Source organism: Sprattus sprattus, assembly GCF_963457725.1.
Source record: "Sprattus sprattus genome assembly, chromosome: 17".
Lineage (NCBI taxonomy): Eukaryota > Metazoa > Chordata > Actinopteri > Clupeiformes > Clupeidae > Sprattus > Sprattus sprattus.
Window position 1 is genome coordinate 9,466,096 of NC_137915.1, and position 20,058 is coordinate 9,486,153.

Genomic DNA, 20,058 nt, shown 5'->3' on the forward strand with positions numbered 1-20,058 from the left:
CCTGACTAAATTGATAAATACTGTGATTACATTTTGTTTAAAACCATCCATATGACTGCAGGTTAAGTCTTTATTTTATTCTTTTTTTTGTAAATAATCTACAGGTTTTTTTTTTACCCCTTTGTACAGCACACTTAACAAGTACTGTGATAAAACAATTACTCTAATTACTCTACATCCCTAAAAACAACTGATTAACAAACAAATAGGAGTTAGGTTTGTGATAATTTGATTTAAAACATTACTATTCATCGTGATGCAATTTATCCCCCTGTACCTGCATTTCAGGTTGACTATCTTTCACTTTGCCACCTCAACAACTGACTGACTCTTCGTTGTGACTCCAAGGTAACTGAAAGAGCTCAATCTTGACAACGCTAAATGGCTTCACAGGTGCTTAAACAGAATGATTTACAAGAATCCTGATTTCAGTGTTCGTGTGTGCCGCAAAGTGAATCTTTTGGTTGTACAACAGTGACATCTTTTGGTTCATTATGTAGCACACCCCCAGCAGAACAATGCTCTATCCCGATGATTTGTCATCTTATTAAACGTAAATGCACAGCAATCCAGTTAAAATATAGAGGCATAACCACTAACAACCTTTAGAAAACAAAATAGCCATAATGACGTTGGCCTTTCAGATGGCTGTCTGTCAAAAACAAGTACAAATGTCACTTTTTCTGAAAATAGTAATCACCTGTTGTGAATTAAATGGGTGGCCTTTGCACTAAAAACAGTGAGAAGTGCTGACCTTTCCTCTGCTTAAGAGGAGGTAGGGTGGTGGTAACTTCAGGAACATATCATCCATTTATTTCTAGAATTTGCCACATCCTGACATATTACGTGTAGCCTGGTTCTTTTTGACAAACCATTAGACCACTCCAAAGTAAGCCTTAATGGACATCTGAAGCGGGGGTAGTGCACACGACTTTTTTTTTCTATTTAATTCATTTTATAGGCCTGGGTAATAACCAATCGGCCTATATGCAATTGGCCTTATATAATGTAAAATATTTAAGCACAATAACGAGGTAACCAAATTTGATTTTGTACATTCAAAACTTCCAGGCAATGTCTGTGCCATAGGCATATTAGCATTTCTCACATTTTTCCTTTTCACCGCAGCCTCTGATCTCATCTGCCATGTCGTTCCCCGCCCCGGCTCCTCTTTCCTCACCATACTTCCGTTAATGCGCAGTAACGTTGAATCGCTCCAGCTTTTCTAAAAGTTGAGGAGTTTTCACAATTCGTTGGTGAAGTTCATGAGCTGACTGGTAGAAAAAAATAAAGGGAGTCATGAGTGGGAATGTCGCCGATTCAGCTATCTCTCCGACTTCCCCAACTCAAACAATTCCAGCAGATCTTTCGGGACAAATGTTAGAGCTAGATGAAGACGATGATTTGGAAGTTTTCAGCAAGGTAACTTTTTAAGAAGGCTAGATTTCAATGAAAAGAGTGAAAACAAAGTGGGTTTGCTGTGGGATGAGTGACTAGCCTAAAACTGCTACGTGGATACGGGCAGCGCCTGTTTTCAGTGAATGGGCAGTTTTCACTTGTCACTGCTCAGAGATGAAACTCAGTAGCATGTTAAATTAGAAGTTATACTGATTTCGTAAATGGGTCGACCCGTGGCATGAAGTTGCTATATTGTAGATAAGCGACAGCGCATCATCTAACGGATGGAAAAGCTTTGTTTCATCGCTCGTTAACGTTATTAAATTACCTGTTGTGTAGCAGCGTCAGAGGAACTTCCTAGCTAACTAATGTTATAAATCAAAGGTCAGCCATCAGGTGATGTTATGCTGCTCCCAACTTCTCTGGCAGTTGTACACTACAGACGATCTTTAACAACATACTTACATAGCCTACAAAACTACAATTAAGCAACATAATAGTGCAGTTATTTTTGCTTGATGGTGAGTAAACACTTGTTCTGTCATCGTTACTATCTTACTGAACTTGAAACATAGTTTCCTGTTATCCAATGTAACTGATCATCCTGCTCTCAAAGGATCACTGCCCGGATTGTCACGGATTGCCCTTCAGTTAGCGCACTATTTTAAGTTATGTTTTACTTTTTTGAAGAAAAAGGGTCTTTTGTTCTCATCATGGAATGTTAGTTACTGGCTGCTCATTTAGCCAGCTAACCCATTTCTTACCGAGGCTCAATGTAATGTCATTAGACCAACCTGGCTGTTGCCACGCAATACGGGGAACTAATTTGAGTTCTTGTTTGATCCTTCCGCTTCTCATTTCTTTGAACGGTGTAGTAAGATATTCGTTTCTGCGGACAGTGGTCCTAGTTTGTTATGACAGGCAGCTTTCATGCAATGGCAGCCATACAAGCTGCCTCAGAGCAAGGGAGCATCAGTGGAAGCAGCCATGCCATATGCAAACATTGGTCAGGTGTGACGAGTATAATAGGAAAAACATGGCGTGAATCCAGTGCAGGTCGTGTAAAGTAATATCTAGACTTAGTGTTTGCTCACATCATATGCAAATTATGTTTTCCTTAAGTTTTGTAACCGCCAATCTCTCAGGTCTTCAGGGCAGAGATTCAGAATGCCCAAACGTATTTAAAGACCTGCACCATTTGTAAGTCATGTGGGATATGGAGTGTGTGATAAATGAAGTAAAATGTTTCTCTTTACAAAATTGCACCGTAACATCAGGTTGTTCACATCATTCTTTACACAGTCAAATCCTTTCTGGTTCAGGCTTGTATTTTTGTATTCTCTACGAAAGCAAGCAGACCATTGCTGTAACAATTGCAGAATGGCCAATATGTCCTCACTTCCTGGTTTAGTAGATGTAATTTCTTATTCTAGGCTTGTTACAGGCCAAAGTAATTCATTTGCATACTCAGATACAGTTTCACAATTCCCAGATAGCATTTGCCTCATCTGTTGCCATCAGATCCTGCCTTAGGGGTTAGGTTGTCCTCTGTGTTGTCTGTCAGAGTGTGACGTGGTACACAAGGGATTCATTTATTTGGAGATGGTTGGGTTGGTGCTGGTTTTTTTTCATGCCGGGACATCATTATCTCACACCCCGGTGACCTTCATCTTACAATTGCTTCTTTCTCCTAGTTTTATTGAAAACATTCCAGATAAGTCTGATTTATTTTCAACCCCTGTTGTTATCGCAAGCCAGCTTCATGTTGGGATCACTGATGACCTTCCATATTCAAGCCAGTTGCCCTGATTGTTTGATTGTTTGCACTCAGTTTGTGTGTGTGTGTGTGTGTGTGTGTGTGTGTGTGTGTTTAGGACACAACAAACACGGATGGAGGCTCTTTCAATGCCTCCATGCAGACATCGCCTGGGTCCATGATCAACCAGTACAAGTTTGATGAGGAAGAGGAGGAACAGGAGCCAGGTGCCAAAGACATCTTCATCACAGTGGACGACCCAGAGAGCCATGTCACTACCATTGAAACATTTATTACTTACCGTGTTCTCACCAAGGTAGGTCTCAACCAAAGGATAAACCCTGCTACAGTTAAGAAGATAAATAGGTTTATTGCATGCCCAGTATGTAAGCAATCATACATGATCTATGTAATTATATTTTGAAGGACCATACTGTGTGAATCATAGTAATCTGCAAATACATAAGAAATGAACAGATATGCCACATATGGCACACCCCATCACCTCCTTCTTTATTACAAGAGAACATACGTAGGTTTCCATGGGGACATGAAATAAAAAAAATTATAGCTAAGACGCACACATCCTCTGAGCTTACACATGTACCATGCGATCATTCCAGTATCATGCTGGTGGGCCCTAAGTCAGGCTGTCTTGCCATATTACATTGAGCTAAGAAGTTTCCATCTTGAAAGTCTGCTACTTCAACTAGGTCTGGGTAAAGCAACAACAAACTCAATTGATGCAACTAACAGTATTTTGGGCCAGGGACACACATTACAGCAAATGTTGTTGAGCTAGAAATAGACAAGTGAAACAAGCATATTTCATTGATATCTTAGATTTGATGTTATTTGTTTTGCTGAGAATTGCACAACTAAAAATATTGTAGTGTAGATTTAATAAGTGGATGAACTGGATGTATGAGTGATCCTGCTGGCACATGTTGTCAGAATCAGCTTTTATTGGCCAAGTTAGTTTGCACAAACAAGGAATTTGTCTTGGTGCAGTGGCTCTCAGTGTGCTTACACATATTACACAAATATACATCACAACAGTGCAAAACAATACAGCAGTGCAAAACAGTACAATACAACAGTGCAATGGTCAACAATCTGCTCCTGTACTGACTAGACCACTCGCAGCGAGTTTGACTCCTCGGAGTATGAGGTGCGTCGGCGCTACCAGGACTTCCTGTGGCTGAGGGGGCGTCTGGAGGAGGCGCACCCCACTCTGATTGTGCACGTAAGTGGGATCGTGACACACTCTTGACATCAGCAGCTCAGTCATCATCAGCGCAGACGAGACGCACTCAGACTCTCACTCTCTTTGTGCCTCTTTGTCATCATGCAGAAAGGGATAGAAATTACCTGAAATTGCATGTTTTTCCCCTAGAACAATGAGGTATATTCATTGCATGACGACAAACCATCAGGTTGGGGATACAACACAGTGTCTCACAGAACCGGCCAGGCTTGATCTTTCATACCAGTTAGTTCATAGCTCTGATAACAATTGACCATGACTTTTGCACAATCCTTTTGCCGGACTGTCAAGTCCTGAGGTGTGCATTTTGTGCCGTCTGCCAAGCTGATAACTGATATTGACATTAATACATTTGGAATCTTATTTTCATGGCATGTCAGCAATATATAAAAAGTGGCCAACATTTCAATTCAACAGGATAAGCTTGATGAAATGGACAGGGTATAGTCAACAGATCTGGACTTTGAAAATGAATGTGGCAAGTTCTCCATAAATAACTTGCACAATCCACTTTAGACTAAATCTTTTTGTATAGTCCAAAAGGTTCTTGAATGGATTCCACTATGCCAAACTGAAACCTTTTTTCTACTTTGACATAATTCAGCCGTACTCTTGTACGCTCAGACAGGAAGAGTATGAAGGCAGGTTTCTTCTTCTTGCATGTTGGGAATTCCAGCACATTATTGCATCTTTTCGCCGCCATCTGCTGTCATGTGACTTATTAGAAGGAGCTCTCGTCTGTCCCCTCCAGCCCTTACCCGAGAAGTTTGTTATGAAGGGGATGGTGGAGAGGTTCAACGACGACTTCATCGAGACACGCCGGAGAGCTCTCCACCGCTTCCTCGACCGCATTGCCGACCACCCCATCCTCTCCTGCAATGAGGACTTCAGGGTCTTCCTCAGTGCCCAGGCCTGGGTGAGTCTCCACCCCCATGAAACTTCTGTTGTATCATAAGCGTACACACACATCCAATGTCATCTGATACACACAGACACACACACACATGCATGCACGCACACATGCACGCACACAACACATTGTGATCAGACCCTACAAGCACACACACACAGAGACACACACACACACACACACACACACACACACACACACATTGTCATCCAACACACACACACACATACAAAGAAAAATACAAATCTGATTACTGTTCAAGGTCTGGGCCTCCTGATTGCATGCATGCAGTCACCTTGCTTTGCATTGTGGTTACTCAAACATGGTCTCAATTACAGCCTGTAAGAGGATTAGCGCTATAACGAACTCCGCTGACACTTTGCCGTCGCCCCCCGCTGAGCTCACAGCTGCGCCCCCCTGTGCCGTAAGATTAGCACCGAAAGGCACCCCCATATATTCTCTCCCTTCTTTTCACCCCCTCCGCTCTCGGTTAAGTTGAAATAACAGGCGATTGTTTGGAGGAGACGGCACACTGTAGCGAAGGTTAATGAGGCCCGAAGAGACGCAGATGAGGCTGCTCTGGACGCGTCGTCTTCATGTGAACCATAGCCTACAGTTGCTTATAAGACAAGAGGATGCATTAAACATTAAATCATTAAACAGATAGCTCATTGTACTGCAGATTATGTCATGGCTAGTTATAAGTAGTCGCTGGGGTACACAGTGTGATCAGGCAGCATTGGATGAATGGAGACTATTTGCCCTGCAAACATTCCACAGATTCTAGGCATGTGTGGTAAGAAACTGTGAACTTTTTTTTTGTAGCATGTGTGTTTTTCCCTGAATCTATAACTATGCCGTACTCACCCAGTAACTTTGTGTGTGTTCTGTATAGTCCTCCCAATGTCAAGGACATGGGTTGAATTTCCCAGGAGCATATCATGCACAAAAGAATGCACAATGACATTGTTCTGCAAGATTTTTTGGGTAAGAGTTTGCCCAACAAAATAAGGTAGCAGGCAAAGTCTGTCCATTCAAAGTAGCTTCTGTTGAGCAGACTCATGTTTTCAACTTAAAGTTGATGGAATGGCTGAGACTCTTTTCTGTATAATGACAGCAAGTAATAATGATGAATGCGTACATGTTGAATGTCATATGTTGGTTAAGTTCAAGGCAACATTCTGAGGTAGCTGAACCATGATGAACAGCCTACATCAAGGACCTTGATGGCTGCCATTCTCTATTCCCTTTTGTTTGTGAATGTCATCAGAAGATCACATGCACAAGGACAAAACTGCAAAACGGTGCAGTTATAACTTATGAATGCATCCAAAGTGCATATTGAACATAAAGCCCAACTTTCTAGATAACCCAGATTGCTTTTTATACTTTATACTTAGGTGACATAAATGTTTATCACCGGGATAAAATGTCTGGGATGAATCTGATGTAAAAATGTCCTGACTGCTTTTTCTTGAAGCTCTTAAAGACCCAACTCTTCAGAGAGCACCTCCCTTCCTAACTGGCACCTTGGCTTAACCTGCACTTAAACAGTAACAGGCCCGCACTTCTTTTTCTTTCTATGTCGTTTTCTAGTTTAAAAAACTGTTCTCTCCCTTGTACGTCGCTTTGGACAAAAGCGTCTGCTTAATGACTAAATGTAAATGTAAATGTTCTTGCAGGAGCTGACGTCCCATAAGAAGCAGGGCCCAGGCTTCCTCAGTCGGATGGGGGAGACGGTGCGAGCGGTGGTAGTCTCGGTGCGAGGGGTGAAAAACCGACCCGAGGAGTTCAACTCCATGCAGGAGTACGTGGAGGCCTTCAGCCAGAAGATGACCTCACTGGACAGAATCACTCAGAGGATATGTAAAGAGGAGAAGGGTACGCAAAATGGTCAAACTAGAACCTATTCAGTAACATTAAATCAGTCAGGGTAGATATTTAGCAGTCTGCATGGGTTTAGATGAAAATTCAACAAGGGCCGATTACAGAGAGGTTGTTTCTCAAAAACTGTCTGTCATTCTCAAATTGTCAGTCACCTCACCCTCTCCCGGTACGTCAATGAAGCTGTCAGGTTTGTGTACTGACCGTTCTTTTTCAGGGTCAAGGTGCTAATGTTCTATTCACGCTTGCTTGAAAACAGTTTGGCAACAAATCTTTGTGCAGTAGCCTTTGTGAATTGAATGATCTTTGACCTTGTCTCGAAATATGACCCTATCTGTTGTCTGGGTTATCATGCCTCATAACAAAGTAAGGCTTTTTCATGACCATGAAGCACTCTACTTTGAATAATGCTGAATGTATAAAAACTGCCAGTCTGTTGCCTAAATATAGTTTACTCTGTTTCTGATGATCATATTTTGGTTGGTTGGATAGTTCATTTTCCATATGACGATTGAAGAATTCCTCTTGGCTAGTAGTGCGAAATGCCTTTTCTTTTCCCTCACAGTTCTTTATTTAAAAAAAAAAATATATATTTATTTTATTATATTTTATATAATACGTATAATATAATAATATTTAAAGCAGAAACTGTGAGCTGTCTGCCAAACGCAGCACTGTTGTCTCCCAATAAGTCTTAATAATCCCCTTGTGCTGAATGATGCCCTGTGCAGAGTACCTGGAGGAGCTGAAGGAGTACGCACCCACCTACACGCTCTGGTCGGGCTCAGAAGAGGAGCTGGCCGAGCCGCTGAAGGGCATGGCCACCTCGCTGGACAGGTGTTACCAGGAGACGGAGGAACGAGGGCGTCAGCTTTCAGACTGCCTGGCCCCGGCGCTGCACGAGTATGTGCTGTGTTCTGAGACGTTAAAGGTACAGCACCCCTTACAAGGCCCTCACCCTTTTAAACGTATACAAACACAAGTGCTCTGTGAGGGAGAGCTGGGAAAGTGCTTATTTTTTTCCCATTCTTTCTTATTACATTTACATTTGTAATTGTATTTTATTCATTTGATTTTTATAGCATATTCATTGTACATGTCATTATATATTTTGTGGCGTTTATATTGTCAGCTTGTTCATTACCCCCTCCGGTAAGTTTCAAGCACACAGCGAATAAATGAAATCAACTCTCTCTCAGCTTCAGCTTTCGTCTTGTGAAAAATTATAAAGTTGTAAGCAAGTGCTCCAGAGGTCCAAGTCATTCCTTCTCCAAAAATCATTGGTAATGTGTATTTTGACAAACAAGACAATATCAATTTGTCTAACATCTCAAGGCCCCATTCCAAAGATTCCAGAGTGAAAATCAATTTACCGAAATCAATATCCCGGATATTATTTTTTATTGCCTCCTTATGGAGACGAGTTTTGTGGCGTGCCCTTCCCAAATCGATCAGCACTTTATTAGTATTTTGTTTGGTCTACTAGGCCGTGCTGAGGAGGCGAGACAACATCCAGGCTGAGCTGGAAGCAAAGAACGAGGCGCTGGCCACCAAGAGGGCGGATCGAGACGCGGTAAGCACACTATTGACTCTTGCATCGAGGTGGAGTTTAACAGTTGGTGTGCAATTTTCCGAAAGATGATTTGCGGCAAAGCCTAGCACGGCGCCCTGCATCCGCTCTCATTTCGGAGCGACCTGCCTTTTAAGCCATGGGAGAGCCCTGGTGATATTCAATGAGTTGACCTGCAACCGAGATTACTTCGAAATGCCTCGGAGAGAGCCAGGGAATGGTGCTGCATGCCCTCCTACTCTAGCGTAAACTCACGAGGGGTATTGAGTCGAGCCCACGTGACATGTTGGTGTCATTAAGATGTGTCCCGGGTTCCTCCAGCTTAGCAGTGACCTTTTTTCTCTGGCTTTTAATTGTGAAATCGATGTGGGGGAGGGGGGGTAGGGGGGTTGGGTGTCCTGTTAGCCACCAAAGATCATCGAACCTTGAGTGTACTTAGCAGCTAAATTGCTTTATTGAACTCTGCTTTTGAAGAGAGCGAGGAGATGTACCTGTTAATTTCCCATGATGCACTTTTGCAGCACCTGCACAGAAGGTAAGCGGCTCCCCCTAAGGGTTTTCTGCGTTGGAAAATACTTTTTATTTTTCCAGCGCAGTTCTTACAACCGAGGGCCCCGAGGCTTGTTAGTGCAGCAGGAAATGTCAGACCGCTGCATTTGTTGCTATTCTCAGTAGGTGTCCTGATCAATACGCTTTCCAGTCTGAGATATTGATAGAGGCTGATGTTTAAACAGACTATTTGCACGGCACTGTCAAAGCTGGATCACAGAGTCCTTCAAACCAAATCTCCTGAGTATTCCTTTCTCTTCCTTTGCTGTGGTATGCTGTGATGTCAGCATTTAAATGGATAATACAGTTAGCAGGCAGTTAGTCAGAACAGTGCCAGTCTTTTACTACATGCCTCACCGTTGAAGGGCATGAATGTGCTCTTTCACACCGGAGAACAGAGAGACTCGTACAGGGTTGCTTGTTGTTTCTGTAATTGCAGCAATAAAATAAAACACATTAGTTAGCATACACAGCAACACAAGCACTGTGTACGAGCAACCTTCTTTCTTGCACTCAGTTATTGCTCGGAGGCCAAGTAGTACTCTAAGGTCCTTGGGTAAAAAAAAAAAAAGAGTCTTGTGACCTACAGAAACAGAAATAGAAAAGACCAACGAGAATCAATAGATACAGTAATGGGCTAAAGAAAGCTACATGAGATGAATATGTGACTTTGTTAATAAATATGGTCAATTTAACTGGGTTGATACTAAATTCAGCTGAATCAAACCGGAGTTAAAGAAACTCAAACTGAGGTGAATTACTTGACCCATTTTATTATGACATTGAATTGACATTGAAATATGAGTTGAAAGTTATTGACTGAAGTGAACTGAACCGATGTGACCTGAACTGAACTGAACTGAACTGAACTGAACTGAACTGAACTGAACTGAACTGAACTGAACTGAACTGAACTGAACTGAACTGAACTGAACTGAACTGAACTGAACCGAACTGAACTGAACTGAACTGAACTGAAATGAATTGAACTGAACCGATGTGACCTGCACCACTGAAGGAACCCAGAGAGCGAGGCGTTGTGTGGCAGAGCCTGCTTGGCAAAAACCCAGAGGAGGCCAGGCAGCAGAAGCAGCAGAGGCTGGCCGGGGAGATTGACGAGGTATCGAAGCACCCCCTCTGCATGAGGCCTCTGTCCCACCTGCGGCTCCCTCACCTTTTGCAGTTGTTTTCATTAATAGTCTGAGCTGGTAACATTTTAAAATGTATTTTCATGTTATTTGCCTATAGACCTGTAAAGTCATACATTTACATACACACTTAGCTGTGCTCAGGTCTACTCGGCTTTAGTTCACTTCCTGGTTGAGCAGGGTATATGATCTTGTTCTGTGGGTGCATACTTAAGCAAATATAACTGTACAAATGTAAATAGTGGACTTTTGCCAGGATTATGTGAAGTATGTGGAACCTACCCCAACATAACATTTCTACCCCTATTGGTTGAAGTGTTTACAGACCTGCAAAGTCTAATATAGGACCAGGAAGTTGTGTCATCAAAATAATGTCGAATAAAAACAGAAGTTACAACAGTCTAGAAGAACTAAAATGTTACCAGCTCTGCCAGCGAAGCTAACCCATCAGCCAGGTTCGTCTGTCCATCTGTGGTTTCTCACCAACTCTGTGCCGTCAGCTGTGTGTGTCTGGAGCATGGCCAAGCTGCCGTGGTCTCTCTCTCTGCCAGGGCTTCTCAGTCCTCCCAAGGCCCCACTGCACAACATGTTCTCCAGCTAACCCTACCCTACCCTACCCTGCCCTGCCACACCTCACCCTACCCGTCCCTACTGGGGCCACCTGGTGGAGCTAGGCAGGGGCGGTATGAAGACATGATTACTCCAATCAGATGTGTGCAGATGCAGGGGAGAGGGGGGGGGAGATTGTGCAGAGGGAGGGGTCCCCTGGAAGCAGGATTGAGAAACTCTGGTCTGGATGATGACCTTTGACCTTGGCCAGGGCTGAGGGACCTCATTTTGTAAAGGGCATGGTATGGTTACAGTGTTCAGTCCAACCCTGGAGCACATGTGATACAGAGACACAGTCAGAACCATGATTAGTTGGTCAAATAATTCAGGTGTGCTGTTGTTTGGCTGACTTCCAAACCTGTAACCATGCCTGTCCTTTGGCAGGTAAGCTCTCCCAGCCCTGGTCTAGATGCTTCTAACTCCTATTAGGCTATCGATGGGCTTTCACTTTGTGTTAACAGCTTTGGCTTGTTTTAGTGGATGAGTAAGATGAAATATTGTCTGTATGAGAGTGCATGGATTTGCTCACCTGATCCGTCTCAATAGAGGATATCGCTGCTTTATCCACTATTGGGCAAATGAGGTAAAATGGGTGAAAATTAAACTCCTGCTTCTTGACTACAGACTCTGTTTATCATTTTTACTTGTATTAATCCTGACCACTTCTTCTCGAACCCTAACAGTTACAGAGACATCTAAAGTTTACCTTATAAATCAGGCAAATGTGTCATTTTAAATTGCTCAACAGATAAGAGAGAATATAATGCTTTTAATATCTTTACTGTTGAAGCATAATGGAACTGAGATGTTGCCAAAAAATCAACACGCTAGCGGTAGCAGTAGCGGCGGCGGCAGTAGAGGAAGCATCCGGAGGCAGGTGCACCTGTAGAGGGGGGGCAGCCAACCCAGCAGTGGGGCTGTCAGTGGGGCTGCTGCTGCGGTGGATAAGCAGGAATGTGTGCCATTGTTTGTGATGATGAGAGCCAGGTGCTCTCATTCCCTACTCTTTTTTTTTTTTGTACCCTCCTAGAACAATTGCTAGTCAGAAAGAAAACCGCACAAGTGATTTTGTTTTTCTGAACTGAATACAAAGCCATAGCCACAGGGTAACATTTTCAAAGCGTTTGGTTGGCAGTTTTCCCAAAGAAGTGTCCTTGTAGACATCATTTGAATTAGGATCTTCAGGTCTCAACTGAAATTCCACCTGGGAGTGCCTGACAGAAATGTTAACTAAATGTGGGGAGCAGAAAATGGCTGAAATGCATGATATACAACTTAAAACTTCATCTTTTGGATACAGCCCCATTTTGTAACGCCCCTTGCGGTCTCAGTGGTGTTTTTGAGCTTTTTAGAGCCACACAAATCTAGCCTCTGCCACTCCACATTGGCTCCTGTCAGTTAGCCATGAGATCATGAGACCAGAAAAGATCCATTTTCAGAGTTTCTCCACAGCACGTGACAGGGATTTTATCCCATGCCCCCCCCCCATGTTTTTCTTATGAAGCAACGTATTGGCATGAAGTGCCAAGCCACCAAATCCACCCAGCTGCACAGCCATAGCAAGGCTGAGGCCAAAGCATACCATTGCTGACCAGAGCCCATTTTGGGATCGAGATCAGGAAGTAAACGTGGCTGAGGTGAACACGAAAACAATAGTGCCACTATCCTGTATTAAATATGTTTCCATATAAACAAATCCAGGAGCTTATTTATGGTCTCTCGCTGTAAATGTCTCTTGTAGCCTTGGCCAGTATATGGCAGTATTGCATTGTAGGTTTCCCAGTCTCTCACCATTTCTTTGTGTGTCCAGTTCTCACTGTATAAAGAATTCCCTTGATGGGGTGTTTTGTAATCTCTGGTGTGTGCAAACAGTAATTATACATGCCTTGGCAGAATTGGATGTCACCAACTGTGGTTTGTATCGACAACTTCTAATCAGCCAGCTTTGATCTGAAGGAGCAAGGACATCCAGTCATGCCAACTGTAACTGAGAAGTCGGTCTAATCTTGTCCTTTGGGTGGTAATTGGTGCATGTGCTTCCTTGATGTGAAGCATTTTTGTGTGTGTGTGTGTGTGTGTGTGTGTGTGTGTGTGTGTGTGTGTGTGTGTGTGTGTGTGTGTGTGTGTGTGTGTGTGTGTTTATTTGGGAGCGTGTGTGTGTGTACTAATGACTTCAAAAACCAATTGCTGTAACTAATGAACTGTCCTGCTTTTCACGGGGGACATGGGCACAGGGGGACAGTAAGTGATCGCCATGGCGATACTTCCTCCACTGAGCTCTGACCCTTGGTTCCGCCACTGCCTCCCGAGGTAGCCTGGACATTAACCAGCACACTAATAACACGCACACGCACGCGCACGCGCACACACACACACACACACACACACACGCACACGCACACGCACACCTTTTCTTTTTTTATCCCTTACTCTCCTACACTCAACAAACGAAGGCCCAACACTTTTCCTGCCTCTTTGTTTCCATAACACAGACACACGGATACACACACAGTTCACCTTTTCCATGTTGTTCCATCTGAGTGCGCTTGCCTAATTCATTGTGTAGTCTCTTGTTGTGCCCTTGGGTCAAGTAACTATCCTGTTCATTCTCCTTTTGGTCTGTCACAATAGCAGTGGCAGAGAAGTGCGTGTGTGCGTGTGTGCGTGTTAGCGTGTGTGTGCGTGTGTGTGTTAATTCAAGTGCAAAGGACTTTCAAGGAATGCCTTATTAGACATATCACAACGCTTATGGGCAGACAGAAAGATCGCTCAAACTGCCCGTGTTTGTGTGTGTGTAGGTGTGTGTGTGTGTCTGTGTGTGTCCTGTGGAATCACCTTGATGAGTTGCCCTGGCTGAAGTGCTACAGAGACCCGAAGCTGGCAGGGAGGAGCATTTCAGTGGCATAAATGTCACAGCGCTCACTCCTCACAGGATGCCATCCCAGCCCGCCTGGCAGCAAATCTTTACCTCTCTGTTCGTTCCCCCCTCTCCACCACACGTATGGATCAACTTTCAGAAGGGGAACGTGTGTGTCTGTGTGTGTGTGTGTGTGTGTGTGTATGTGTGTGAACGTACGTGCGTATGTGTGTCAGTGTGTGTACGCATGTGTACGCACTTTAAAACTAAAGGCCTAACCCAAGTAGGTCAAGTCTGCCACGTTTCTCTCAATCATCAAAAAACAGCCGAGACACCCTAATTAGCGGCAGCCACGAGCTTTGCCAACGACCAAATTGTCTTAATTAATGGCCTCCATTAATCAGTTCATTATAGCACATTACATTTACCCCACTTCCCAGCCCTCAAAGTCACAGCCGTAGATTTACAACAACATGGCATTTTTCCGAGGAGGGGGGGTTACGGTTAATGGGGGGGGGGGGGGGGGGGCGGGCGGACGTAGCAGGAGAGACTCGTCTGGGATATAGGGAAATAGAGCTTTGAGGGACTAACATCTGCTTCCTGTTGGCACAATTAGTTAGTGTTTGTTTCATCAGTAACTGCTAAAGAGCAGTTTGCAGCCACGTGTCCAGTGTGCATTCATGTGTGCTTTGTAGGAATTGTGTTGGTGTGTGTCAGATAAGCAAGATTTTGTGTGTGTGTGTGTGTGTGTGTGTGAAAGGGGTGGGGGTGGATGTTTGACTGGGAGTTTTGGGTGTGTTACTGCTTTGAAAAGGGGGTGGGTGTGTGTGTGTGTGTGTGTGTGTGTGTGTGTGTGTGCGTGCGTGCATATGTACCTGCTCAGTGAATGATGATTGATTGTCTGTGTGTGTGTGTGTGTGTGTGTACTAAGCTGAAGGAGGAGATCGATAAGATGGAGGACCGGGTGGAGTGGGCCAACAACGGTCTGAAGGGCGACTGGGGCCGCTGGCAGAAGAGCATGAGGAGCGACCTGAAGGAGGCCTTCCTCAGCACGGCGCAGAAGAACGTGGACTACTACGAGAAGGTGAGGCCCGCTCGCCTCCCAGCACCACAGACCACCTCACCCACACTCCACCTCACCCACACACACAGCACACACACACACACACACACACACACACACACACACACATACACACACACACTCCACCTCACCCACAGCCCACCTCACCCACACTCCACCTCACCCACACACACACACACACACACACACACACACACACACACACACACACACACATACACACACACACACTCCACCTCACCCACAGCCCACCTCACCCACAGCCCACACACACACACACACCCACAGCCCACCTCACCCACAGCCCACACACACACACACACCCACAGCCCACCTCACCCACAGCCCACCTCACCCACAGCCCACACACACACACACACCCACCTCACCCACCTCACCCACAGCCCACCCACAGCCCACCTCACCCGCTCTCCACCTCACCCACAGTCCACTCTCCCACAGCCATCAATTTGATCTCAAAGACTTGAGGGGGCGACTGACTCTCGACCGTCACCCACAGCCCACCTCACCCACAGCCCACCTCACCCCCAGCACTCCAGCCCACCTCACCCACAGCACTCCAGCCCACCTCACCCACAGCCCACCTCACCCACAGCCCACCTCACCCCCAGCACTCCAGCCCACCTCACCCACAGCCCACCTCACCCACAGCCCACCTCACCCACAGCCCACCTCACCCCCAGCACTCCAGCCCACCTCACCCGCAGCCCACCTCACCACAGCCAGGCTGGAAGGAGGAAATCAATCAATCACTCTGATTATACTGGGCTGTATTTGGACTCTTATAAAGTGGTATGAACAACTTTAATTGTAGTGTACCTGACACTAATGGATAGAGTTCTCTGTGTCAGTGCCATTTTTAGCTCAGACTGGGACAAGGCTGGAGTGATGAAGACAACAAGAAGAGGTGAAAAGGGAAAAATACGAATTTGTATGCACAGACCAACACGGTTGAGATGTACACATATTCCTGAGTAGGTTTCTCCCATGTTAATGTTCAGTTAAGTTCAGTATAGCCCCGTCTCATTCTCAATTACTGTGCTTTTAGGCAGGTATGCTCATTATAGCCCACATGCATCAGTGGATTTAAAAAAATCTATTTAAGTTCTAATTATGTTGGTTTTAATAGCAGTAAGGTCTTTTTTGTGGCAAATATTGAGGAGTGACGCTGCACTGTGGCTGTCGATTGTGCTTGCAGTTACTTTGTTCTTCCAACAGAGGGCAGCACTGCCTCATTTTTACTCCTGTCGCCGCTCACTGCAAGGAGCACACCCTTTCATCTGAAAAAAGCCCTCTGGCTGAAATCTCCAGTCTAGGAATTAGGGGGTGAATGCAGACACACAGAAAAAGAAAGACTTCTGTATGCCATTTTGAAGCACATTGTTTCATTTCTTTCTCTTTTCCCCTCCTTCTTCCCCTTCCACTCTGAGAGAGTATCCGTTCCTTCTGTCTGGAATTGGATGCGTGGCTTACCCCACTCCATCTCACAATCTCCAGCTAAAGTACACAGACTAGCCTGTGGGAGCCCCTCGAGCAGTGGCACAGAGATACCAGGAAAGGTCTTGGAGGCTCTCCAGATCATTGTCTGCGATGCCATCTCCAGGAGGGCCCTCTGAGGCACACCTTCCACGTTTCTTTCCTCTCCTTTTTTTTTTGTCTGTTGCTTCCTTGGTGTTCCACTGGAGGAAATGAATGCCCATAATCAACACCAGCGCAAACACTTCACTTTGTGCTTGTGGCTCTCGCTCCCGTTTGGCCCAGGAGGGAGTCGGTTTGAAAAGCCTGGCCTTAAGGGGAAGATGTGTGAGATATTAAAGGAATGACAGTGGTGCTTTCCAATGGCTGCCGCTCGAAAAATCCCCCCGTGCCCACAGCCCCTGCTGCTGCAGACTGTAGCCTCGGCTGCCTTGTTTGTTGTTGACAGGAGCTCACCCTCGGGCGCTCCCATCAGTTGGACACATTCAGGGAAATACGGGGGGAGGGAGTCATGGAGGCAAAATAAAACAACAGCAATTAGGCCAACTAATTAATCCAGATGTTCTAAACGAGATTGGCTCCGGGTCAGTCGTTCATTTTTATTTTCATTTTCGGTAGAGTGGTAGAAACGCAAGCGTGGTGTTGTACACGCCTCAAGCCGCTCGCTTGGTTCATAATACAGTGACTCGGGAGGGTGTGGGTGATAGGCGCTTGCCACTGTGATTTTCTAATTTAGAACTCGAGTGATACAATTCCACAATTCATGGAAATGGGCTGAAGAGTGTGTGTGTGTGTGTGTGTGTGTGTGTGTGTGTGTGTGTGTGTGTGTGTGTGTGTGTGTGTGTGTGTGTGTGTGTGTGTGTGTGTGTGTGTGTGGTAAGACCTGATAAGGGTGTGCAGTGAGAAGTGCCATTAGCCAGTGCTGATGAGTATGGAGAATGAGAAAGCTAGCGCAGCTCAAGCTTTTGTTTTTGATCTCTCTGAAAGGTGTGTTGCCTTGGCAGAGTTGGGGCGATGGAGGAAGGAGAGGCGAGGCGTTTGTTTCGGGGGCTTTAAATGATTCATCCACATCAGGGAGAGCTCAATAACACCGGCCCTCAGGGAGAGAGGGGGGGGGGGGGGGGGCGGCGGAGGGGCTGCAGAGCGGTGACTGTCCGGGTGAGGGGAGCGGCCTCGTCTCAGCCTCTGCTTGAAATGGTGATGGGGAAAGGGGGAGAGAAAGAGGTGACAAGAGAGCGAGACAAGAGAGCGAGACAAGAGAAGACATCGACACCATGTTGGGCCCAGTCACATTGGTGAGGCTCAAGGACGTCACATCCTGCCTCAGCACCAGCATCCAGTCAGGCATGTGATTAGCACTGACACATCTGTGTGTGTGTGTGTGTGTGTGTGTGTGTGTGTGTGTGTGTGTGTGTGTGTGTGTGTGTGTGTGTGTGTGTGAGTGAGTTTTGTGAGTGCTTGCATATGTGTGATGTGGTTATCATGAAAAAGAGATTTTGAACCCCCTTACAATGGTACATTTGCTCCTCCTTACCGTATAGTTGTCGAGCACATCTGGCATCATTGGCAGGTTTGTAATCACTGTAGACTCACAGTACTGACTAACGGAGCAAACCACTTCACACACATCCGAGTACTTGAGAGCTCACACTCCCCCACAAGTGCACACACTTAATCCATCCCTATTTTCCATCTTGTCTTTCAACATCGGCATTTAGCACGTCACTTTGTCACCTGGGGGTGTGTTTTATTTCGACTTCCAGATTAGCACGTGGCCCATGCCATAGTGCACGTTCCTGCAATGACTTGAGGTGGAGGCCGCGGATTGCACTTTGTTGCCGTTGATTATCTTATGTCTTACAGTCGGGAGTCAGTCGCCCCCTCAAGTCTTTGACATCATCGCGAAAGCTCCTATAAATATGTGCTAGCACTGCGGAGAAGTGAGAGGAAAAAATAGAAGCCTTAGCCTAACCCCAGTGCTCTGGAACGTGGGCGACAGACGCAGTCTGTTTTTAGCCGGCGCGATCTCATGCATTTGCATGGCACACAGCAGCTGTATGCAACGCACAGGATGGCAAGTTGAGAGAGAGAGAGAGAGAGAGAGAGAGGAATCGCCATGGAGACGCCATAGCAACAGGGATGTTGCTCAAGGATGGAGAAAGACATGGAGCCTTTCACTAAACATGCACTTTGATCTGACTCAGGCTGCTAAATGCAAGGCATTTGGAAATCCTTGGTCACGGGCCCACAAATGATGTAGGAGCCCATGGCTAATGGCTAACGGCTAACCCTCTGCCCAATTTCCATTTTGCTGCGAGAGAATGTGTGTTTGAGCAGTTTTGGAGTAGGATCAGTAGCCATATTAGTGCATTGGTACCTGGGTTCCATCAGCTACCTGTTCCAAATGAGCCCTCTGAAATCTCTCCATTAGTGAGAGGGCTAATTGTGGTATTGGCAGATCTTAACAAATGGAAGAGACACCACCGCAGCCATCCAGGTTTGTGGTTAGCAGTTCAGTTTTCCATTCTGTAGGCTCCCCTCTCCAAAGTACGAATAGGATCAAACATGGCCTGGCTCACCTTGGGCCATCCCCGTGTTGTTTTTGAAAAGTGAACGAGGATGAGGGAGATGCGGAAAGAGGAAGGGCGAGCAAATTAGCTGGAAGGACACGGAGAGGAAGATGAAGAGAGGAGGAGGAGAGACAGCCATGCCCGTCCAGCGTCCCTCCCCCGATTAGGGTGTGTTTACCTGCTCTGTGGCTCGAGCAGCTGGAACAGGAGCACGCTCGGCTGCTTAATGGACACACACACACACACACACACACACACACACAGACCCCCTATCTACACCTCGGCCTTAATGAGCCTCATAATTACGGCTGAGGCGTCCTTACCACACACACTCCTTGTCAAACTCAGTGGGACAAACCCTCACGTAAACATAAATAGACACACATATACACACATACACACACACACACACATAAACAAGCATATCCTACGACATAAACAGGCCCTAAACACATACCCATCACACAATGGTGCAGACATGTACAGAGACATGAATTCTCACACACTCAAACACACTCTCAGACATAAACACACACATTCTCAGACATAAACATGCCCACAACACATACCCACCACACAATGACACACACACACACACACACTCATTCATAAACACTCTCACATGTACACTAATCCTCAAACATCCAGTGTCCATCAGGCAAACCCAGAGGCATTCGTCCATCACACACACACTCATAATTGAATAACAATTTCACTCACCCGCTCTGTCTCTCACACACGCTCACACACACACACACGCTCACACACACACACACGCACACACACACACACAAGCTCTCACACACACACACACACACACACACCCCCCTTCCTCACCCCTGCCTGCTGAGAAGGTATTGACATTTTCACACTAACGGCAATGAGCCGCAGCCTCGTCTGATGGCCGACCAGTGGATTAATCAGCCCTGTTGCATCAATGCACCACATCTTTCTCTCTC

At 45.6% G+C, this 20,058-nt stretch overlaps 1 protein-coding gene across 1 annotated transcript in view; it reads left to right on the top strand.

Moving 5' to 3' along the window:
* Positions 1–1,299: 1,299 nt before the first annotated feature.
* The window catches only part of snx7 (sorting nexin 7), a gene marked incomplete at its 5' end in the record, with an annotated part of 22,898 nt that continues 4,139 nt past the window's right edge, over positions 1,300–20,058 (top strand). The window contains 9 exons of the mRNA XM_080854687.1: positions 1,300–1,422; positions 3,273–3,470; positions 4,290–4,400; positions 5,173–5,337; positions 7,014–7,212; positions 7,947–8,146; positions 8,702–8,788; positions 10,353–10,454; positions 14,880–15,032. Of these exons, the coding sequence (XP_080710813.1) occupies positions 1,300–1,422; positions 3,273–3,470; positions 4,290–4,400; positions 5,173–5,337; positions 7,014–7,212; positions 7,947–8,146; positions 8,702–8,788; positions 10,353–10,454; positions 14,880–15,032 (1,338 nt within the window). The remainder of the gene's footprint in view (positions 1,423–3,272; positions 3,471–4,289; positions 4,401–5,172; positions 5,338–7,013; positions 7,213–7,946; positions 8,147–8,701; positions 8,789–10,352; positions 10,455–14,879; positions 15,033–20,058) is intronic.